Source organism: Equus przewalskii, unplaced genomic scaffold (assembly GCF_037783145.1).
Source record: "Equus przewalskii isolate Varuska unplaced genomic scaffold, EquPr2 ChrUn-10, whole genome shotgun sequence".
In the NCBI taxonomy this organism is placed as follows: Eukaryota; Metazoa; Chordata; class Mammalia; order Perissodactyla; family Equidae; genus Equus; species Equus przewalskii.
This window is the reverse complement of record NW_027228747.1, coordinates 402,234-417,499: the sequence shown is the minus strand read 5'-3', so window position 1 is coordinate 417,499 and position 15,266 is coordinate 402,234. Positions and strand designations below refer to the sequence as shown.

Below are 15,266 nucleotides of genomic sequence, written 5' to 3'. Positions count from 1 at the left end.
CGGGACACACGGGCCTCCCTTGGCTCAGCAGCTTGTACCAGGGTCAGCTCAGGGGCCTGAATCTTTCTGCCATTCCCACTTCCAGGGACCCTGGGGGGTATACATATCCTCACCCCCAAGTATCCTTCCCAGGGATGACAGTGGCTCCTTCCAAACTTTGTGCACATAAACAAGGCGTCCTTGTCTGGATTTTCAAGTCATTTTATTAATCCAACCGTACAAAAGATCCCCCCCCCCACCACCACCACATCTCTGCCACCCTCACTTTCTTCCACAAAGTAGTGGAGTGATGGGGAAAGAGGGACTGAGCAGACACTCCCCCAGGAGCCATTTTACAAAATTCGGAGAGACAGCACAAAAATAGCAACAGATTAAAGTGTGGTAAACAGAACCTCAAACACAACCCAAACTTGAGCAGTGGGGCGTTGCCAACTCTGCTGTCTCCGTGTGGGGACACACTGGGTGAGAAGCCCAGAGGCCACTCCCTTCCTTCTCACAGCCTCGGAGACGGCTTGGTTGCCCTGGGCACGCAGGCAAGTTCCGCAGTATACCTGTCTTCTCACATGCTAGGGTCCCAAGGGAAGTGGGGACAGCGGACCACTAACTCCTCTCAGGGCCACACCCCACGCCTGCCCACCCCACCCCACTGAGGAATGTGTGCATGAGTCCTAAGGAAGAGCAGCTGTCAGGGACTCCTGATCAGGTCCCAGGCCCATCTCTGGCAGGCAGTGCTTAAACAATAAAATAAAAACAAATAAAGCCCAGTGTAGGACTCTGGCTGAGGGGAATGAGAACTGCTAGACCACCAGGCCTGAGTTCTAAAAAATAGCAGGGAAAGAGCAAAAACCATCCAGGCTCTGGACCGCATTTTAGTACCACGGCAACGTGGGCCCCGCCGCCTCCCTGACCCACAGGCTGTGACAGGGCTCCTTCTATCAGAAGAAATGAGGTATAAGGGCTCTGTGCCTTTTCAAGCTTTCCTTCTGTCAAGCCAGGGAGGCCAGGGAAGAAGGGCGCCAAAGGTTGAAGACCAGCACAGAGGATAATGTGCAGCAGATGGGCAAGGTGGGCGGGGTGGGAGGACCACAGAGTCCAGGCCTCCAGAACAGTCCAAACTCCAAATATTCCGGTCTGTCAGACCACATAGCCCAATTTTTGGCAAAAATATGGTCATTCGGAGAAAAGCACGAGAGGCTGAGAAAGGACCAGTGACTTTGGTATGAGGGAGATATGTTCTGACAGCATCTCTTACCTATTGTCTTGAAGCCCCAAATCACCAAGAAACTGCCATAGTTAAGACCTCTCCTGCTTCTCCAAGCTATTTGGTTCTCTGATGGGGCAGGAGTTGAGTAGGTCTTGGAGGAGGCAAGGGGCAGGTAGGAAAAGGGAAAAATCCCCGTTTATTCCCTAAAGCTGTCTCCCAGAGCCCATGAAAGGGCTACTGAAGGTATAGGAAGAGATTCCAACTCTTCTGGCCAGAAACCTTTAACACGTGACTCCAAACGCTAAAGCTGGAGCTCTGGGGCTAGATAGGAGTGTTAGGCACAGGTGCTGGGGGCGTCCATCATCTGCAGAGGGGACACCCCTGCCCTCCAAATCTTCCTCCAGCCTCTTTTCTCTTGCAGCCATACCCCTAGGCCTCCAGAGATAGCCACAAAAAATGGCTCTGCTCGGCAGGGCTTTGGTTTCCTGGATCTCCACCGATCTCAGCATGTTAAGTTTCCAGAAAGGTGAGTGATCCAGGCTCTTCCACCTGCCCACTTCAGTTCCTTTTCTGCCCCCAGGAGCCATTGTGTTTCTGCCCCATGGGGATGGGAAGCCAGTGGAAACAAGGACCAAGAGCCAGACATGGAAACAGTCACCCTGGATGAGCAGGGAGGGACGTATGCACTTCCCTGGGCCGCCTCGCCAGTATCACCCATCGTTAGCAGCCACCAGTTGCCCCATGCCCTCGCGGATGTAGACAGACTGGATCTCCTTGGTCTTGAGGCAGAGATCGCAGGCCCAGACAGCAGAGGCCTCAGTGGTCAGCAGCCCATAGGCGCTCTCAGTCATGCCCGTGCATTCGCGGTGGAACCACTTCTGGCAGGAGGCCTCACACAAAATGGCATCCTGGTCATCATTCACCTCACTCCGACAGGCACCACACGGGTACACCAGGCCTGGGGGAGGCTGGGGCCCTGAACCCCCACCTGCCTTGCTGGGGGGTGCCAGGCTGTTGGCATCCGGAGTGCCCCCACCCCGTCCACTGCTGTTTGGGGGGAAACTGGGCTGATTGCCATTAACAGCAGCAGCCGGGGAGCCTGAGTGGGGCTCCTGGGGAAAAGCAGTGGGTGCAGGCGGATTCAAGGGCTTCCCCCCATCCTCACCACCAGGGCCAGGAAAGCCAGGGTCTGGACCAGGGAAAGGACTTGTGTTGGGGGGCAGGCTGGGGAGCCCCTGACCAGGTCTCTGGAGAGGAGAAGGGCCAAAAGGCACCCCTGGCTGGGCAAAGCGTTGAGGGAGAGAAGGGGGACCCAGCTCCCCTCTGGGAGGTTGTCCCATGGTGGGTGAGATCATGGGGCCAAATCCCCCCACAGGGCCTGGCATCATCTGCCCACCAGGAGGGCTAAAGTTTTGACCCAGAGGCTGGTTAAAGGGTTGGCTGGGAAAGTTCATGTTACCCGGGGGTGGGTAGCCAGGGCCCTGGGGGGGCATGTTGAAAGCAGGGCCCATAGGGTTGGGAGGGAAAGGGGGAGGCTGTCGACGAAGAGGTTGGGGACCCCCTCCAGCCCCAGTGCCGTAGCCTGGGGGTACCTGGCCTGCCATGCCCCCTTGTACACGGAAGCCTCCAAAGGGGACATGACTGCCAAGGAATGGAGGGGCTGCAGCCCCCACCTTAGGGGCTCCGAAGTCATCCTCAAAAGGGTTGGATGCAACCAGGTGATCCACCATGGGAGTCGGGGGTGGCGCGAACTCCGTCAGATGTGAGTATGCAGGGCCCTAGTGGGGAACAGATGAGAGAAAGAGGGTCATGGAGGGAGACCCAAAGCTAAACCGGGAGAGCACCAGAAACACAATACACATTTTGGAGGCTGGTACTGGCCAGCTCAGATCTAAAATCAAGATGGACCTTTGAATGCCATAGAGAAACAGAGGAGAGAGCAGAACCAGCACAGTGTGGTAACCGTGTTTTGGAAACAGGCAGAACCCAGCTCGGACACTGAATAAGCTCAAGACCTTGGAGCAGGTATTTAACTTCTTTAAGCCTCAGATTCCTCATCTGTAAAACAGGGACAATGCCTAGCTTCCCAAACTGTTAAAACCTTTAGCACAATCCCTAGCACCTAAAACGCTCAGTGAGTGGTGGGTGTTATCATCCTGAGGGAACCAGGACAGGAAAATCGGGAGAGAGAAAGATTCTAATCCTGACCGATAAGATCATCTCATTCTCACCCTACGAGCGTGTTATGAAGTTGAGGGAAAGGACCAGAAACAGCAAGAGGGACAGCTTTCGCTTCTCCCTGCACCTGATGCAAGATACAAGCAGATACTGGAGCAGCAGAGTAAAGAGTGCCCAGAGGGGCGGCTAGGTTACCCTCCACCAGCCACCACTCACCTGAGTATTTGACTTCCTTCGCTTCTTTTCTGGGCTCTTCATTTGCAGACCTGGAAGAGCAGCAAAAGGCAGACACAAGTCTCTCTGAGGCCTCCAGAACCTTCTCTCTCCCAGCCGTGCTCTGAGGAACTTTCTAACTTCAGTGTACATTATTTACTTAACAAACACTAACAAAAGTGTAATAATAAATGATATGACTACACTCAGCTGCCTCTTTCGTTAAATGAGACACATCCCATCTCTTGACACCCTCAGACTCCCAAGTGACTCGTGAATTCCATGTGCCTCCAAACTCTAGGGTCCCCAATCCGTGACACCCGCCCCCAACCCCTGAAGAGCTTCACCAACCTATCCTCTTCACTGCCTAAGATCAGGCCCCTCAGCCTAAGGACCAACACCTCCCCCCACCTGCCCACCCTCCCTCCGAGGCGCCCAAGTGCACGGCCTCTCCAGCATCCAGCCCTCTCAGCGCTCTCACCGGCCTTGCCCTGCTTCCTCCCGGTGCTGGGCGGCGCGGGGGGCGGTGCGGGGCCGCCACCTCCCTCCAGCTTGTCCGGTGGGGGCGGCGCCGGGGCGGCCATGGAGTGGGGGTCTGGGGTCAGCGGCGGCGGGGGACGGACGCGCCCTCCGGTTGCACCATCGCCGGGAAGGGGAGTCAGGGGCAGCGCAGGGCCCCGCGCTGCAGCCACCCCGAGGCGCGGCGAGAGGAGGCGCCGAGCCCGAGCGCCAACTGCGCGCTCGCCCCAGCCTCGCCGCCTGCCCGCGGCCGCAGCCACAGGAACCGGAACTCAGCTCGGCCGCCACCACTGAGCGCGGCGCGGAGGGGGAGCGGGACGGGGCAGGACGCCCCCAGAGCGCGGGCAGCGGGCGCCGGCCCACAGCCGAGCCCCGGGGCAGCGCCGCTTCGCGCGGGGGCGCAGCGCGCGCCCCTGCACTGGGGGCGGCGGACGGCGGCGCCTGGGCCGGACCGTACCATCCTGGCGGGGGCCGCCGCGGGGCTGCGCCGGCCGAGGCGCGCGCCCGGGAAACCCTGGCCGCCGAGGGGTCGGCATCGGGGAGTCGGGATCCCGCCCCGCCTGGCCCCGGCTCCTCCTTGGACACGAGCCTCCCCGCGGCCGACGGTCCCGCGCCGCGCCCTCCCGGCGCCTCTCCTCGGCGCCCCCCAGGCCAGGCGGGTTCGGCCACGCCGCGTTCCGAGGTGGCCACCACCTCCTGTCTCCCCGGCCGCCGCCGGGAGCCCACGGCGAACAATAGACAGCGACAGGGACTAAGAGGCCGAGGTAGAAGAAATATGGACTTTAATGAAGATTTTTTCCCTTTGGTATAAGTGAGACCCGTGAAAACATCCAAACAAAAAAAAGGAGGCGAGGATTAAGACAGTCAACTCTCGGTTCGCCACGAGGCCTAGAGACAGAGCAGGGCCGGCTCCTCTGTCGCTGTGGCCGCCCAGGCCTCGTGCAGGGCGCGGCCTGTAGAAGGTACTCGATAACTGCAGGTTTTCAGCTTCCCAAGGGGGAAACTGTTAACATTCAGCCAAACTTCTGCCTCCCAGGCTCGCGGTAAGACGCCCAAGTTTTCCTAGTCCTAGCTCGTGATAGACCTTTCTCTGCCTCGGGTCTCTCTTGTAGAAAAGATAATGCTGCAGGTCCAAACTGCCTCACAGGCTGGGATGAGGAAAATCCAATAGTTGTAAAAGGGCTTTGAAAAGTCAAAGAGGTGGCGTATAAATGTAATCGATTATTATCATTTTGTGCTCAAGAATAAGCCATGGAAAACAAATTAGGAAAGGAAATCTACAGCCCTAAAATATATGCATATATATTTTATATAAAATAAGAAATAAATGCAGTTCCAAATCTACAGATGGCATTTGGAGATTGTCTACTGCTTTAGAGTCTCACTGCCCCTGTTCCTGCCACTGCCACAAAATCCACCTCGGAGAGTTAACCATTCAGGAGGCCCAAATCCAGCCATACCCCAGACCCCTACCCCAGCAGGGGGAGGCAGGGGTGGGGGCCACAGGAGGCAGGGCTGCACTTTGGCTGTAGAGTATAACATGCATGCAACATGGAAGGGTGGGACTTACGAAATGTATATACAGACCCCTGGGCCGAGGGGCTCCAGGCCAGGAGGCACTGAGCAAGGGAGGGGTCCATCTCCCCCCTGGCAGGAAGGGGGGCTCTGAGGCAATCTCTAAGGGTTGCATATCCCCAGGGAGAGGGGACAGCTGCCACTCCTGCCTCTGTTCTCCCAGCCTAAATGGAGGGGGTGCTGAGCAAGGAGAGGATAGGGTCCCAGAGGCCAAGAAGGTATCCGCACCCGTCCTTGACCTCAGGGACCCGAGAACTCTTTGCATAAAATATCTTCAGACCTAGGAGATGGTCAAAGGCACAAAGTTTAAACACTGGGAGGGCGGGTTGTTGAGAAGGGTCTAGGGTACCCTGAGCCAGGGGTAGAGCAAAAGTGTGAATCATTTCCCCTTCCCTGGAAAGGTGATTGCTCCACCGGGCCTATAACCACAGGGCATTTTCCATACAAGGAGGCACACTGCCCAGGCCCCAAGCACCCACCTTCTTGGGGAAGGGGGTATCAGGTTGGCACAGGAAAGGCCCAGGGAAGGGGGCCACTCTGTACATTAATACTTTGGTGAGGTTTGGGGAGAAGCAGGATTCTACCCCAGGCTCCTGACTCAAAGCCTGTCAGCTGGATGCTGAACCCAGTGTCCACACTACCCCCAGCTCCTACATAAAGCCAAGCCCACAGAACACTCCCAAGTGAGGTCCTGAGAGTCAGGGAATAGGGTGAAAAGGGTGGAAGGGTGTCTTCTGGGAGAGAGCACGGGGAAGGATCACAGTTTCCGCTCCACAGGTTGCTGTAGACACAGTTCGCTGCCCGCAGAGATGATGGGCAAGTGATTGTCCATGTGGTAGCTGATGAGGTGACTGACACTCTCAAAGCGGTGATCCTTTGTCCGAACCTGGGAAGTGGGGAGAGGGTCACTTCAGGTGAAGGGTTAAATAAGACCTCAGCCCCCAAGGCTGAGGAAGCTGGAATATTCAAGAGGGTTAAGGAAGGAGAAAAGGATGGCAGGGGTGAGAGGGCCGTCAGTCCTGATCATTGAGACTTCTCTAGAAAGAAAAGCTAGAGATAGCCATGGGAATGGGCAGGTCAGTGAACTGGGAAAAGGCAGAGGGGACATCAGCCCAGACATCGTGAAGCTGAGGGACATTTACTCCTCCTTTGAGCTGGAAGGTGGTGGCATGTCTCAGAGGAGGACACAGTACAGAAGAGGTGTGGAAAGGAGGCTGAGATTGCTGTAGAAAAGAGACCAAAGTGATGAGGGGCAGTGGGGCAGTGCAGATAGGAGACAGGACACTGGTCTGAGCCCTGAGTCTGAGGGAGCTGGGAGGCCCCTGGTTCCCCCTGCAAGGGGAGACTTGGGGTGTCTAGTCTCTAACCATCTGACACTGAGCATCACAACCTCTCCAGGATGGTTTCCTCATTTGTCAAATGAGGAGTTCAGGTGAGATGAGCACCTTCTAGCTCTGATGGGCATAAGGTCAGAGAATGTGAGGACTGGCCAGGACTGAAAGGAACACAGCTCAGGCTCAGGGATGTGAGAACGGAAGGAACCCTAAGCCCCTGAGGGGAGGATGCCGGGCACAGTGAGAACAGGAGGCCCATAGAGAGGTGCCCAGCAGGGAAGGTCTAGGAAGCAAAGAGGGAAGGAACAGGGCTGCACAGGAGGGTATTGCGCCTTCCTTTCTGCCACCCCACCCACACCCCTGCCACTCACCACACCCTCGGGGTCCACCAGTAGCAGATGCTTGGGCTGCCCACTCTGCAAGCCGGTGAGCACATACTGGCCAGGCGTGGTCGTGCTTTCCCGCACCAGGAAGTCCCCATTGAGCTGCAGCAGTGCCTCAGCCTCCCGCCGGCTCAGCTTCCCATGGAACCAGGGCTCCCCTCGGAGCTGCTCAGCCATGGCCACTGACTGTGCAGGTGGAGGCACCCGAAGGGCATCTTCGAAGGGCTCTAGGGGTACAGAGAGAGGGCTGGGAGAGGCAGCTGACACAACACATGCCCAGATCCAGACCTTCAGGGAGGGGAGGCCAAGAAGGAAGGAGCAGACAGGCAGGAGAAGAGGAACCAAGTGGGAAGACAGAGATGCAGAAAGGAGAGAGGAGCACTCACTCATGTCAAAGAGGTCTCGGGGTGCGCTGCCATTGATGGCAGGATTGGGGGGCCCAGCCCCACCCCCTGCTTGCCGGGCCTTGTCTAGGTTCTGGACGTTGACATAGGAGGGATCATCAAAGAGCTCTCTGCCTGCTGAGGAAAGGGGAGCTTTACAGTGACCCCGGCCCTGCCTCCTGCACCCCTGGTTCTGCCCCTCTCAGCTCCCCTCATACCTGGGCAGGGTGGCGGAGGTGGCATCTGTTTGCGGACTTCTTGGTCTCCCCCAACAGGCTGCCCCACAGGCTGCAGGGACAAAAATAAGGTAAGACCAGAGGCACTAACCAGCCACTCCCATCCCGGGCCCCCCTCCATCCAAGCAACTTACCAGCGTAGCTCCCAGGTGGCTGGGAGTCTGGGCACTGGGCGGAGTGGGTCGAGCAGCCCCCGAGGGGCCTCCTTCCCGAAGCCGCATGTCCACCACCCCCCCAAGAGGGGGTTCCTTCCCGGGGAAGTCGTTATAGTACTGATGGTCGGGTGGCTCTTCCTCCTCCTCATCCCAAGCTGAGCCATCGAAGCCAGCCATCCTGAGAGGGACAAGAGGGAGTGAGGAGTGTGGGTGGGAGGATGGGGGAGGGGAACAGAATAGTGGCCATGTAGTGAGCATTTCTTGTGGGGTAGGCCTGAGGCTGGGTGTTCATTTCCTCCTCCTGGCAACCCTGTAAGGTAGGTATTATTTCCTTCCCAATTTTATAGATGAGGAAAATGAGGGTCAGAGGTGAAAAAATTTGCCCAAAGTTACAACTAAAAGGTGGTGGAGCTGAGATGTAAATTCAGATTTGACTTTAAAGTTCATGCCCTTGATCATTATGCCATCTCCCAAGAGGGAGGAGAAGTATTAAGTAGCCAGGAGGGGGGTGCTCCAGAATACTTTAACCTCCCCTAAAGACTCAATACCTACTGGCCTGAGGTGGGAAAGGTAGGGATCTCAGGAAAGAGACACCCTCCCTCATGCAAATTCTTGATGGCTTCTAGGGGCAGGAAAACAAAGAACTAAGGATAGAGAAATGGGCAAGAAAGAGGGATAAGCCAGAAATGAGGCAGCTGGGACTAGAAAGGTCCATCTAGCCAGGGAAGAGTTGCAGTGTGAAGGTCCTGGACTACAGCTCCACCACGGGCACATGAGAGGAAGAGCTGGCCCTGCAGTAGGCAGGGCCTCAAAAGACTTTCCTGATGGCCACAGGAAACTTAAGAATAGCAGGAAGTGGGAAGCAGGGGCACACAGGTTATTTCCTTCCCTGCACCTCTCTGAGCTCAAGTGTGGGAAGAGCAGACCTACTTTCCTAGTTTCAGTCTGGGGCCCAAGAGCTGCCCCACACCCTCCTCACCCACTCACCTGTCGTGGGGGGTGACCAGCTTGGGCGGGTTCCTGAGGTATTGTTTGAAGCGCAACTCAAAGGCCTGGCCAATGGTGCTGATGACGTCCTGAGCAAGCCCCTCGGGACACTCCAGGATGTGGCAGGCTGGGGGCACAAAAGAGGCTGTCAGTGAGCTCTGAGGTGGGGTTGCTGGGAGGAGGCAGACAGGGGCCCTTGTCCTCCTCGGCAGGAGGCCCTGCTTAGCTCCCTGGGTCCTGCTCACCTGCCTCATGGACAGCTGGCCCCACCCAGTGCTCCCCACCACGCCTCACCTCTCTGATTCACCGGGTCTTTGGCAACATAGGCAACATATTCGGCTGTGTCCTGGGGTGGAGAGAGTCAGAAGAGGACAGTTAGCTAAATCTTGCAGCCCCACCTCACTCCTGACCCCTAAAACCCAGTCCTCTTCAGATAATTGCCCCAATCCTAGCACACCCACTTCTCTAGCCAGTGTCTTCCCAGTGCCTGGCCCTTTCTTCTCCCACCACCTCTGCTCCGTCCCCCAACTCACCGGGTCCCCGCCGGACGCAAACGAGATAGATTGCATGTGGTGGTTGGCAATGATCTGAGGGTAGGGCAGGGGGTGGAGAAGGAAAGGAACGACATGTGTCAGGCAGCCTCAGCGCCCACCTGGCTGCCCCCCACCCTTGTCCCAGAACCCTGGAAACACAGTCTCATCTTCTTGGCTTCTTACTCTATGTCCTCTTAATTTCCTTCTTCCCTACTATCCTGCTGCGCCCAAGCCTCCTCTCCTAGCTTCTTGTCCTCATAACCAGGTCCCCGCTTAGCCCTCTCATCAGTGTTTCTGGTCCCCTTGCCCAACCCCACCAACCTGTTTGCAGTCTGCGGCCATGAGGTTGAGGCTGCTGGTGGAGACCGTGAGAGTGATTGGCATTCCAGCAAATTTCAGGTTACTCCTCCCCAGGATAGAGCTGAGTGGGCGGCTACAGGGCTGGGGAAGGGCCCAAGCGTCTCAGAAGCTGGGGGTTCCTGACACCAGGAGACCACCCCAATCCTGCTCCCCACCTGCCTTCCCCCGCTCCTCTACATCTCCCAGCAGCACCCCTAGCCCATCGACCCCAGGTACCTTTCTCCTCCTTGTGGCCCCCTTAGCACCCGGCACAGCCTCACACACCAGACTGATGGCCTCCCTGGGGAAAGAGGGGTACTCAGACCCAGAGCCTGCCTCACACTCTGCTGGGGCTGCCACAGGGCTGGGGGAGGGGAAGGCCAGGCCAGACTCCTGGGGCACTCCAGGCTCTTTGTCGTGGTGGATTGAATTAAGGGCCTTTAATATTTGATGACACTGAGAGGCCGCTTCCTGGCTGATTGGGTTAGGGCCTCAATGGGTACGGCCCCACCCCTTTCCAGCTACCAAATGTCCCATTCCCTTCCCAAAGGCGGCAGCAACCTTCCATCTACCCCCATTTTCTACTCAAGCTCCAGCTGCCAGCTGCCTCTGCCACCTCCCCCACGACTCCTAAGGCTGGATAAGTAAGCAGTGTCCAGGCCAGAGTTGCCTCTTCTCATTCAGACTTAGACTTACTCCCCTAACTTTCTCTGAATCCCTTCTACCACCCAAAGATAAGCCATCACTAGCACCACCACCAAGTGACCCATTTCCCACCTCCCCTCACTAATCCCAGGACTTCCATAATCCACCCCCCTCCCCACTAACCTGGTGACCTGAGTCCTGGTGTTGAAGTCCAGGGCGCGCATTGACTGCAGGACCTCCACACAGCCCATGTACTGAGGGGAGGGATGGGAGGACAAGTCAGCCGCCTCCCCCCAACCCTCTCACAAAGGGCCCTAGGACTTTCCCCTACGTGGTCCCTAAGGGAAGGGAAGATGAAGAAGTTCTGCCCACTGCCCGTGGCTACATCCCACAACATGCAAGACAACAGGGAATGAGGAGAGAAGGAAAGGGCAGGCTAGGAGGATCTCATGCATCTGGTAAGAGAATTTGGAGGGAAGGGGCAGGCATTGGGTGGGATGGAGTGACATCTCCAGAAAGGGGGAGGAGACTGGAGGGGACCATCAGGAGACACTCATTCCATCACTTACTAAGGCCTTCGATGTGCTGGGCATTGTGCTAAGCATGGCAGGGCGGGGGTGGGGGAGTCACAAGAAGGAAGGGGGCACAGGCAGAGCTGGAAAGGAAGGGGCTACAGAATGGGAGGAGGGGCAAGAAAGGTTTAACAAACAGGACACTGAAACCAAGGGAGTTGCTGGGGAAGAGCAGGAAAAAAAAGAGCTGGAGTGAGCAGAGAAACTGGAGGGGTCTGGGAGGGAGTAGGAGGGAGTATGTTCACTCACCCGAACCAAGTAGGAAACCCCCGGTCCCATGACTTTGTCGTTGGGATGCAGCCAGCCCCGCGTGGGCTTATTGACAAAGCTCCCGTGGCGGGTCCACTCCTCGCCCCCCAGCTGGCCCCCTTCCACCCGAGTCCTGCGCCCGCCGCCTCCACTCAGCTTGTTCATGTCCTGGAGGAGGGGCAAGGGGCCTGAGTCCAGCATGGCTGCCCCTAAGATCCCCTCCCCATCCTCGGCTGCCCTTCCTGGCTCCCCCTTCAGCCCCGGGCGCCCCCCAACCGGGTTGGCCAGCTTCAAGTTGCTCATCCGGGGGAAGAAGGAGCACAGGGTAGTGGGACTGTCGTCCCCAGGCAGAGGTGGCAGGATGGGTCCCAGGGACGAAGCTGATGGGGAAGGTAGCTCCTCCGTTGGGGTGGACCCTGAAGCTCCCTCCTCCAGCGATGACAGAGACTCATTCCGAAGTGGGTTGTACTTGGGCTTGGGGGGCAGGAGATCCATGGCTGGAGTGAGAGGGAGGCTGCTGCCCAGCCCGGCCCCCCTGCCAGTCAGGGCAAGGGGGCCAGGCAGGGGGCATCCCCAGGCCCTTAGCCTGATCGGACCTCTATGGCCCAGGGATCTCAGGGGTCCTGGGGAGGGAGAAGGACGAGTGGCTGCGGCTCCCCCACTCAGACCCAGACAGTTTCAGGCCCCATCTCTTCCCAGCGTGGAGCCTCTTCTCTGGCTGAGAGGAGAACAGGCTGGACCTAGAGCTGCCTAGCTCCTCCCCAGGGGCGGGGAGCTAAGGGGACAGACCAATCCCAAGGACAGTGCTGACTCACAGGCTCTGAGGGGCTGAGCCCCCACCACTGCCCCAACCTAGAACTCTTGCAGGGGTAGAACTATCCAGGCCCCCCCTGCCCCAAACAAACAATTAGTAATCTGAGGAGGAGTAAAGTGGGGGTGCAAGGAAAGGATGAAGGAGTGAGAGGAAAGGAGGGAGATAAGAGATCTGGATCAATCTAAACCGGACATGGGCAGGCCAAAGGGAGCAGGAAGCTGAGGCAGGGTAGTGGGGAATGAGGGAGGAAACAGAGGCAGCTGGGGGTGGAAAAGGGAGGGGATCCCTGAGCTCAGCATTTCCCTTCCTGTCCTGGTTGAACACTCAAATTCCCCCATGCTCCAGCCCAGGCCACCCCCCACCACTGCCACACAGTGGGGCGGTGGCCCCAGGGAGCCTGGGCCATTAGCATCCTCTGTTACAACAGCTGTGGACTGGAGCTAAAGAAATGGGGAAAGGAAGGAAGAGGTCCCAGCGGATGGAGAGAGGGGCCAAGAGGTAGGACAAAGCTGGTGAAGTAAGGGGAATAAAGTCCAACCTGAGCGCTGCATCAGGGAGCCACCAGGCAGAAGCTGGAGCAGAGGAGACAAGCTGGTGGAGACTTGTTCTCTATGCATGGCACTTACCATCCCAAGGAGCGCTCGCTCCTGGCCAAGCACTCTTCTGCCCCTCTTTCCACAGGCCTAGTTAGCAAAGCAAGCTGTCAGGGGGCGGGGCACTGACACTGACTTCAGCTTCCTGGGCCTGACAGGTTATGCTCATACCCCTCCTCTTGCAGTGTCACTGGGGAGGGTGCAAGGGTCCACCATAGAGCAAAGTGCCCCTCACATCAAGGGCAGGGTCTGGCTGGAGGAGGTGGGAAAGCGAAACAATTCTCCAAGAGAAGTGGGGGCTACAGGCCATGAAGGGATAGAGAGGGCAGAAGACAAATCTGTGCTAAGTACAGGAGAAAAGGGTGACAGAAGATGGGCTGAGGCTGGACACAGGGAACAGTCCCAAACCCATTCCTTTCACCCACATTTCCTGCCACAGCTCTGCTTCAGGGGGCCACAGAGGAAGTTGGAAAGTGACCAAAATAGTAGTAGTAAAATATACATATACCCCCCCCAGGCTCACCTCAGAATTACCCTTATCCTTAGATTTACTTCAGAAGATAAAAAGTCACAAATAATCATATGATTACAGTGACTGCCCGTACTAACACTTAAAACGTGTTAGATACTGTGCTCAACTCTTTCACCTCCCTGTAGTCCTCATCCAAGAAGAGCTGTGTCACTCCATCCACCTCTCCTGAGAAGGAATTCTGTCACTGCATTTCCTAAGGCCCAGGCACTCAGGCATAGAAAGAATGAGGAAGCGATTCCACCATAGCCTCACACCCTCGACTCACAAACACCAGGCTGTCCTCATCTTTAGAGATGAGAGTTCTGTGGGAGCCTGCAGGATCCAGAGGCAGGGAATGACCAACAGGTGTGGACATTTGGAAGAAAAGAAAGAGGAAGGAGGGCTCCTTACATTTGCATAGGGAAAAAGGAGATTGCCTACTGGGAGACGGGGTGATTGGGCGAGGGGGAGAAGCTGCATGTGGCTTCTCAGCCCAGCAGGGAGGAGGAGGCAAGAGCAGTGGGAAGCAGCAGGAAATGGCGAAAGCCTCAGGAATGTTTCCAGAAGGGAAGGCTGGGCAAGCGGGACCAGGAGGAATGCCCAGACAATAACTCTGGTTAGGAGGAGGGAAAGAGCCAGAGAAGTGGTGGGGGCTGAGGAGTCCCTTAAAAAAACAGCAAAAAGGCCACTGTCCCCTATACCCACTCCAAGCCACCGTTTTCTGGTGGTAGAAAACTTTCACTCCTGTCACACACCAGCAAATCCATGACCCCACCCAGCTCCCCAGGTACAGGTATGAGACATACAGCTGTTTCTGGGGTGGAGTCAGTCCTGGGAAGGGAAACTCAGGGAGTGGGGCTGGGAATCTATGAGCAAGTCTGTCTCCCAATCTCGTGCCAAACCCCAAGTCCAGCCCCCTTCAAGTAGATCCACCCTTGGAAGGGGGTAAGGAAGAGGAAAAGGGCTGCCTCTAATCTCGCACTCCTCAGAGCCAGCTCAGTGGAGCGTGAGAGCTCAGGAAAACTGAGCCTAAGGCCCAAAAGAGAAACAGAAGAGGGAAATATAAGCAGGTGGAGTTTCTGGGACTGAAGACAAAGCTTCTGAGGTGATGACCTGGGTCCCACAGGAATAAAGCTCCTGAGGGGGCGTGGTCCCCTAGGACGCGTGCATCAGACTTCCAGGAGACGAGGCTTCTGGACAATCAGACGTGGATTAAGGAAGGGGCGGCGCTCCCAGGGGGCGGAGCCCCTAGAGAGGCGTGGCTTCACGAATTCGAACACAGTAGTTCTGCGAGGGGCAGGGTTTTGCCCTTTTGGGAGATAGGCTTTTTGATAGACAAGAGTTAGCGGAGAATCGTCGCGAGGAGGCGGAGTTTCGGGGAATTAGAAGGACTAACGTAGGGTTTCTTGCAGTAGGGCTTGGAAGCATGTCTGGGGGTTGGACTTCCAGGAAAGCTGGGTGACAGGGTGCGGTCGGGGACAATAAATAGAAAACAAATCGGGGTTCGGGGAGCCCCCTGAAGTTGGGAGGTGGGACTTCCGGAGAGGGGGTCTCAGGGGGCGGGACTTATAAATGAAGACCGGAAGTAGGGTCCCGGGAGAGGGGTTCCGGGGTGGAGGAGTGGGTCACCAAAGGAGAAAAAAAGTCCCAACTCACCAGGGCTTCATGGAGTCTCCGCACCGCACCGCGGGCCGATTTGGTTCCGGATCACGTCACGGCCTCTTTAGGTCCCCGCTCTAACTTTCTCCCCGGGCCTGGCCTCCCTGGAGAAACTTTATTTCACTCACTTCCGGCCTCACTAACCCCTGACCCTCTACCTCACCGTCCCTCCTTCGCCCATCCC

At 57.1% G+C, this 15,266-nt stretch overlaps 2 protein-coding genes across 11 annotated transcripts; both read right to left on the bottom strand.

Annotated features, from left to right (window-relative positions):
* Positions 1-185: 185 nt before the first annotated feature.
* Positions 186-4,630, bottom strand: PYGO2 (pygopus family PHD finger 2). Its single transcript, XM_008523147.2, has 3 exons — positions 4,077-4,630; positions 3,599-3,648; positions 186-2,982 (listed from the first exon to the last, which is right to left on the bottom strand). The coding sequence occupies exons 1-3, from the start codon at positions 4,177-4,179 to the stop codon at positions 1,915-1,917; spliced, it is 1,221 nt and encodes a 406-aa protein (XP_008521369.2). The 5' UTR covers positions 4,180-4,630; the 3' UTR covers positions 186-1,914.
* Positions 4,631-4,879: 249 nt separating this feature from the next.
* Positions 4,880-15,266, bottom strand: SHC1 (SHC adaptor protein 1). Of its 10 annotated transcripts, none has more exons than XM_070607245.1 (14): positions 15,080-15,218; positions 12,858-13,002; positions 11,506-11,673; positions 10,868-10,938; positions 10,277-10,340; positions 10,022-10,141; positions 9,701-9,754; positions 9,462-9,513; positions 9,168-9,294; positions 8,160-8,358; positions 8,008-8,077; positions 7,793-7,927; positions 7,395-7,633; positions 4,880-6,575 (listed from the first exon to the last, which is right to left on the bottom strand). In XM_070607245.1, exons 3-14 carry the CDS (start codon positions 11,668-11,670, stop codon positions 6,447-6,449), a joined length of 1,425 nt encoding a protein of 474 aa, XP_070463346.1. In that variant the 5' UTR covers positions 11,671-11,673; positions 12,858-13,002; positions 15,080-15,218; the 3' UTR covers positions 4,880-6,446. The 10 variants fall into 10 exon arrangements, with proteins under 10 accessions (XP_070463346.1, XP_070463349.1, XP_070463345.1 ...); XM_070607248.1 differs by having other exon boundaries at positions 7,793-7,924; XM_070607244.1 differs by having other exon boundaries at positions 12,946-13,002.

Excerpts from the sequence above, each read along its gene's own strand:
- PYGO2 (XM_008523147.2), bottom strand. The coding sequence starts at position 4,179 with ATGGCCGCCCCGGCGCCGCCCCCACCGGACAAGCTGGAGGGAGGTGGC. Across the intron at positions 3,649-4,076 it reads GAGGAAGCAGGGCAAGGCCG|GTCTGCAAATGAAGAGCCCA; the intron begins GTGAGAGCGCTG and ends CTGCTCTTCCAG. Across the intron at positions 2,983-3,598 it reads GAAGGAAGTCAAATACTCAG|GGCCCTGCATACTCACATCT; the intron begins GTGAGTGGTGGC and ends GTTCCCCACTAG.
- SHC1 (XM_008523122.2), bottom strand. The coding sequence starts at position 12,000 with ATGGATCTCCTGCCCCCCAAGCCCAAGTACAACCCACTTCGGAATGAG. Across the intron at positions 10,341-10,867 it reads ACCAGGACTCAGGTCACCAG|GGAGGCCATCAGTCTGGTGT; the intron begins GTTAGTGGGGAG and ends CTCTTTCCCCAG. Across the intron at positions 9,514-9,700 it reads TTGCGTCCGGCGGGGACCCG|GACACAGCCGAATATGTTGC; the intron begins GTGAGTTGGGGG and ends TCTCCACCCCAG.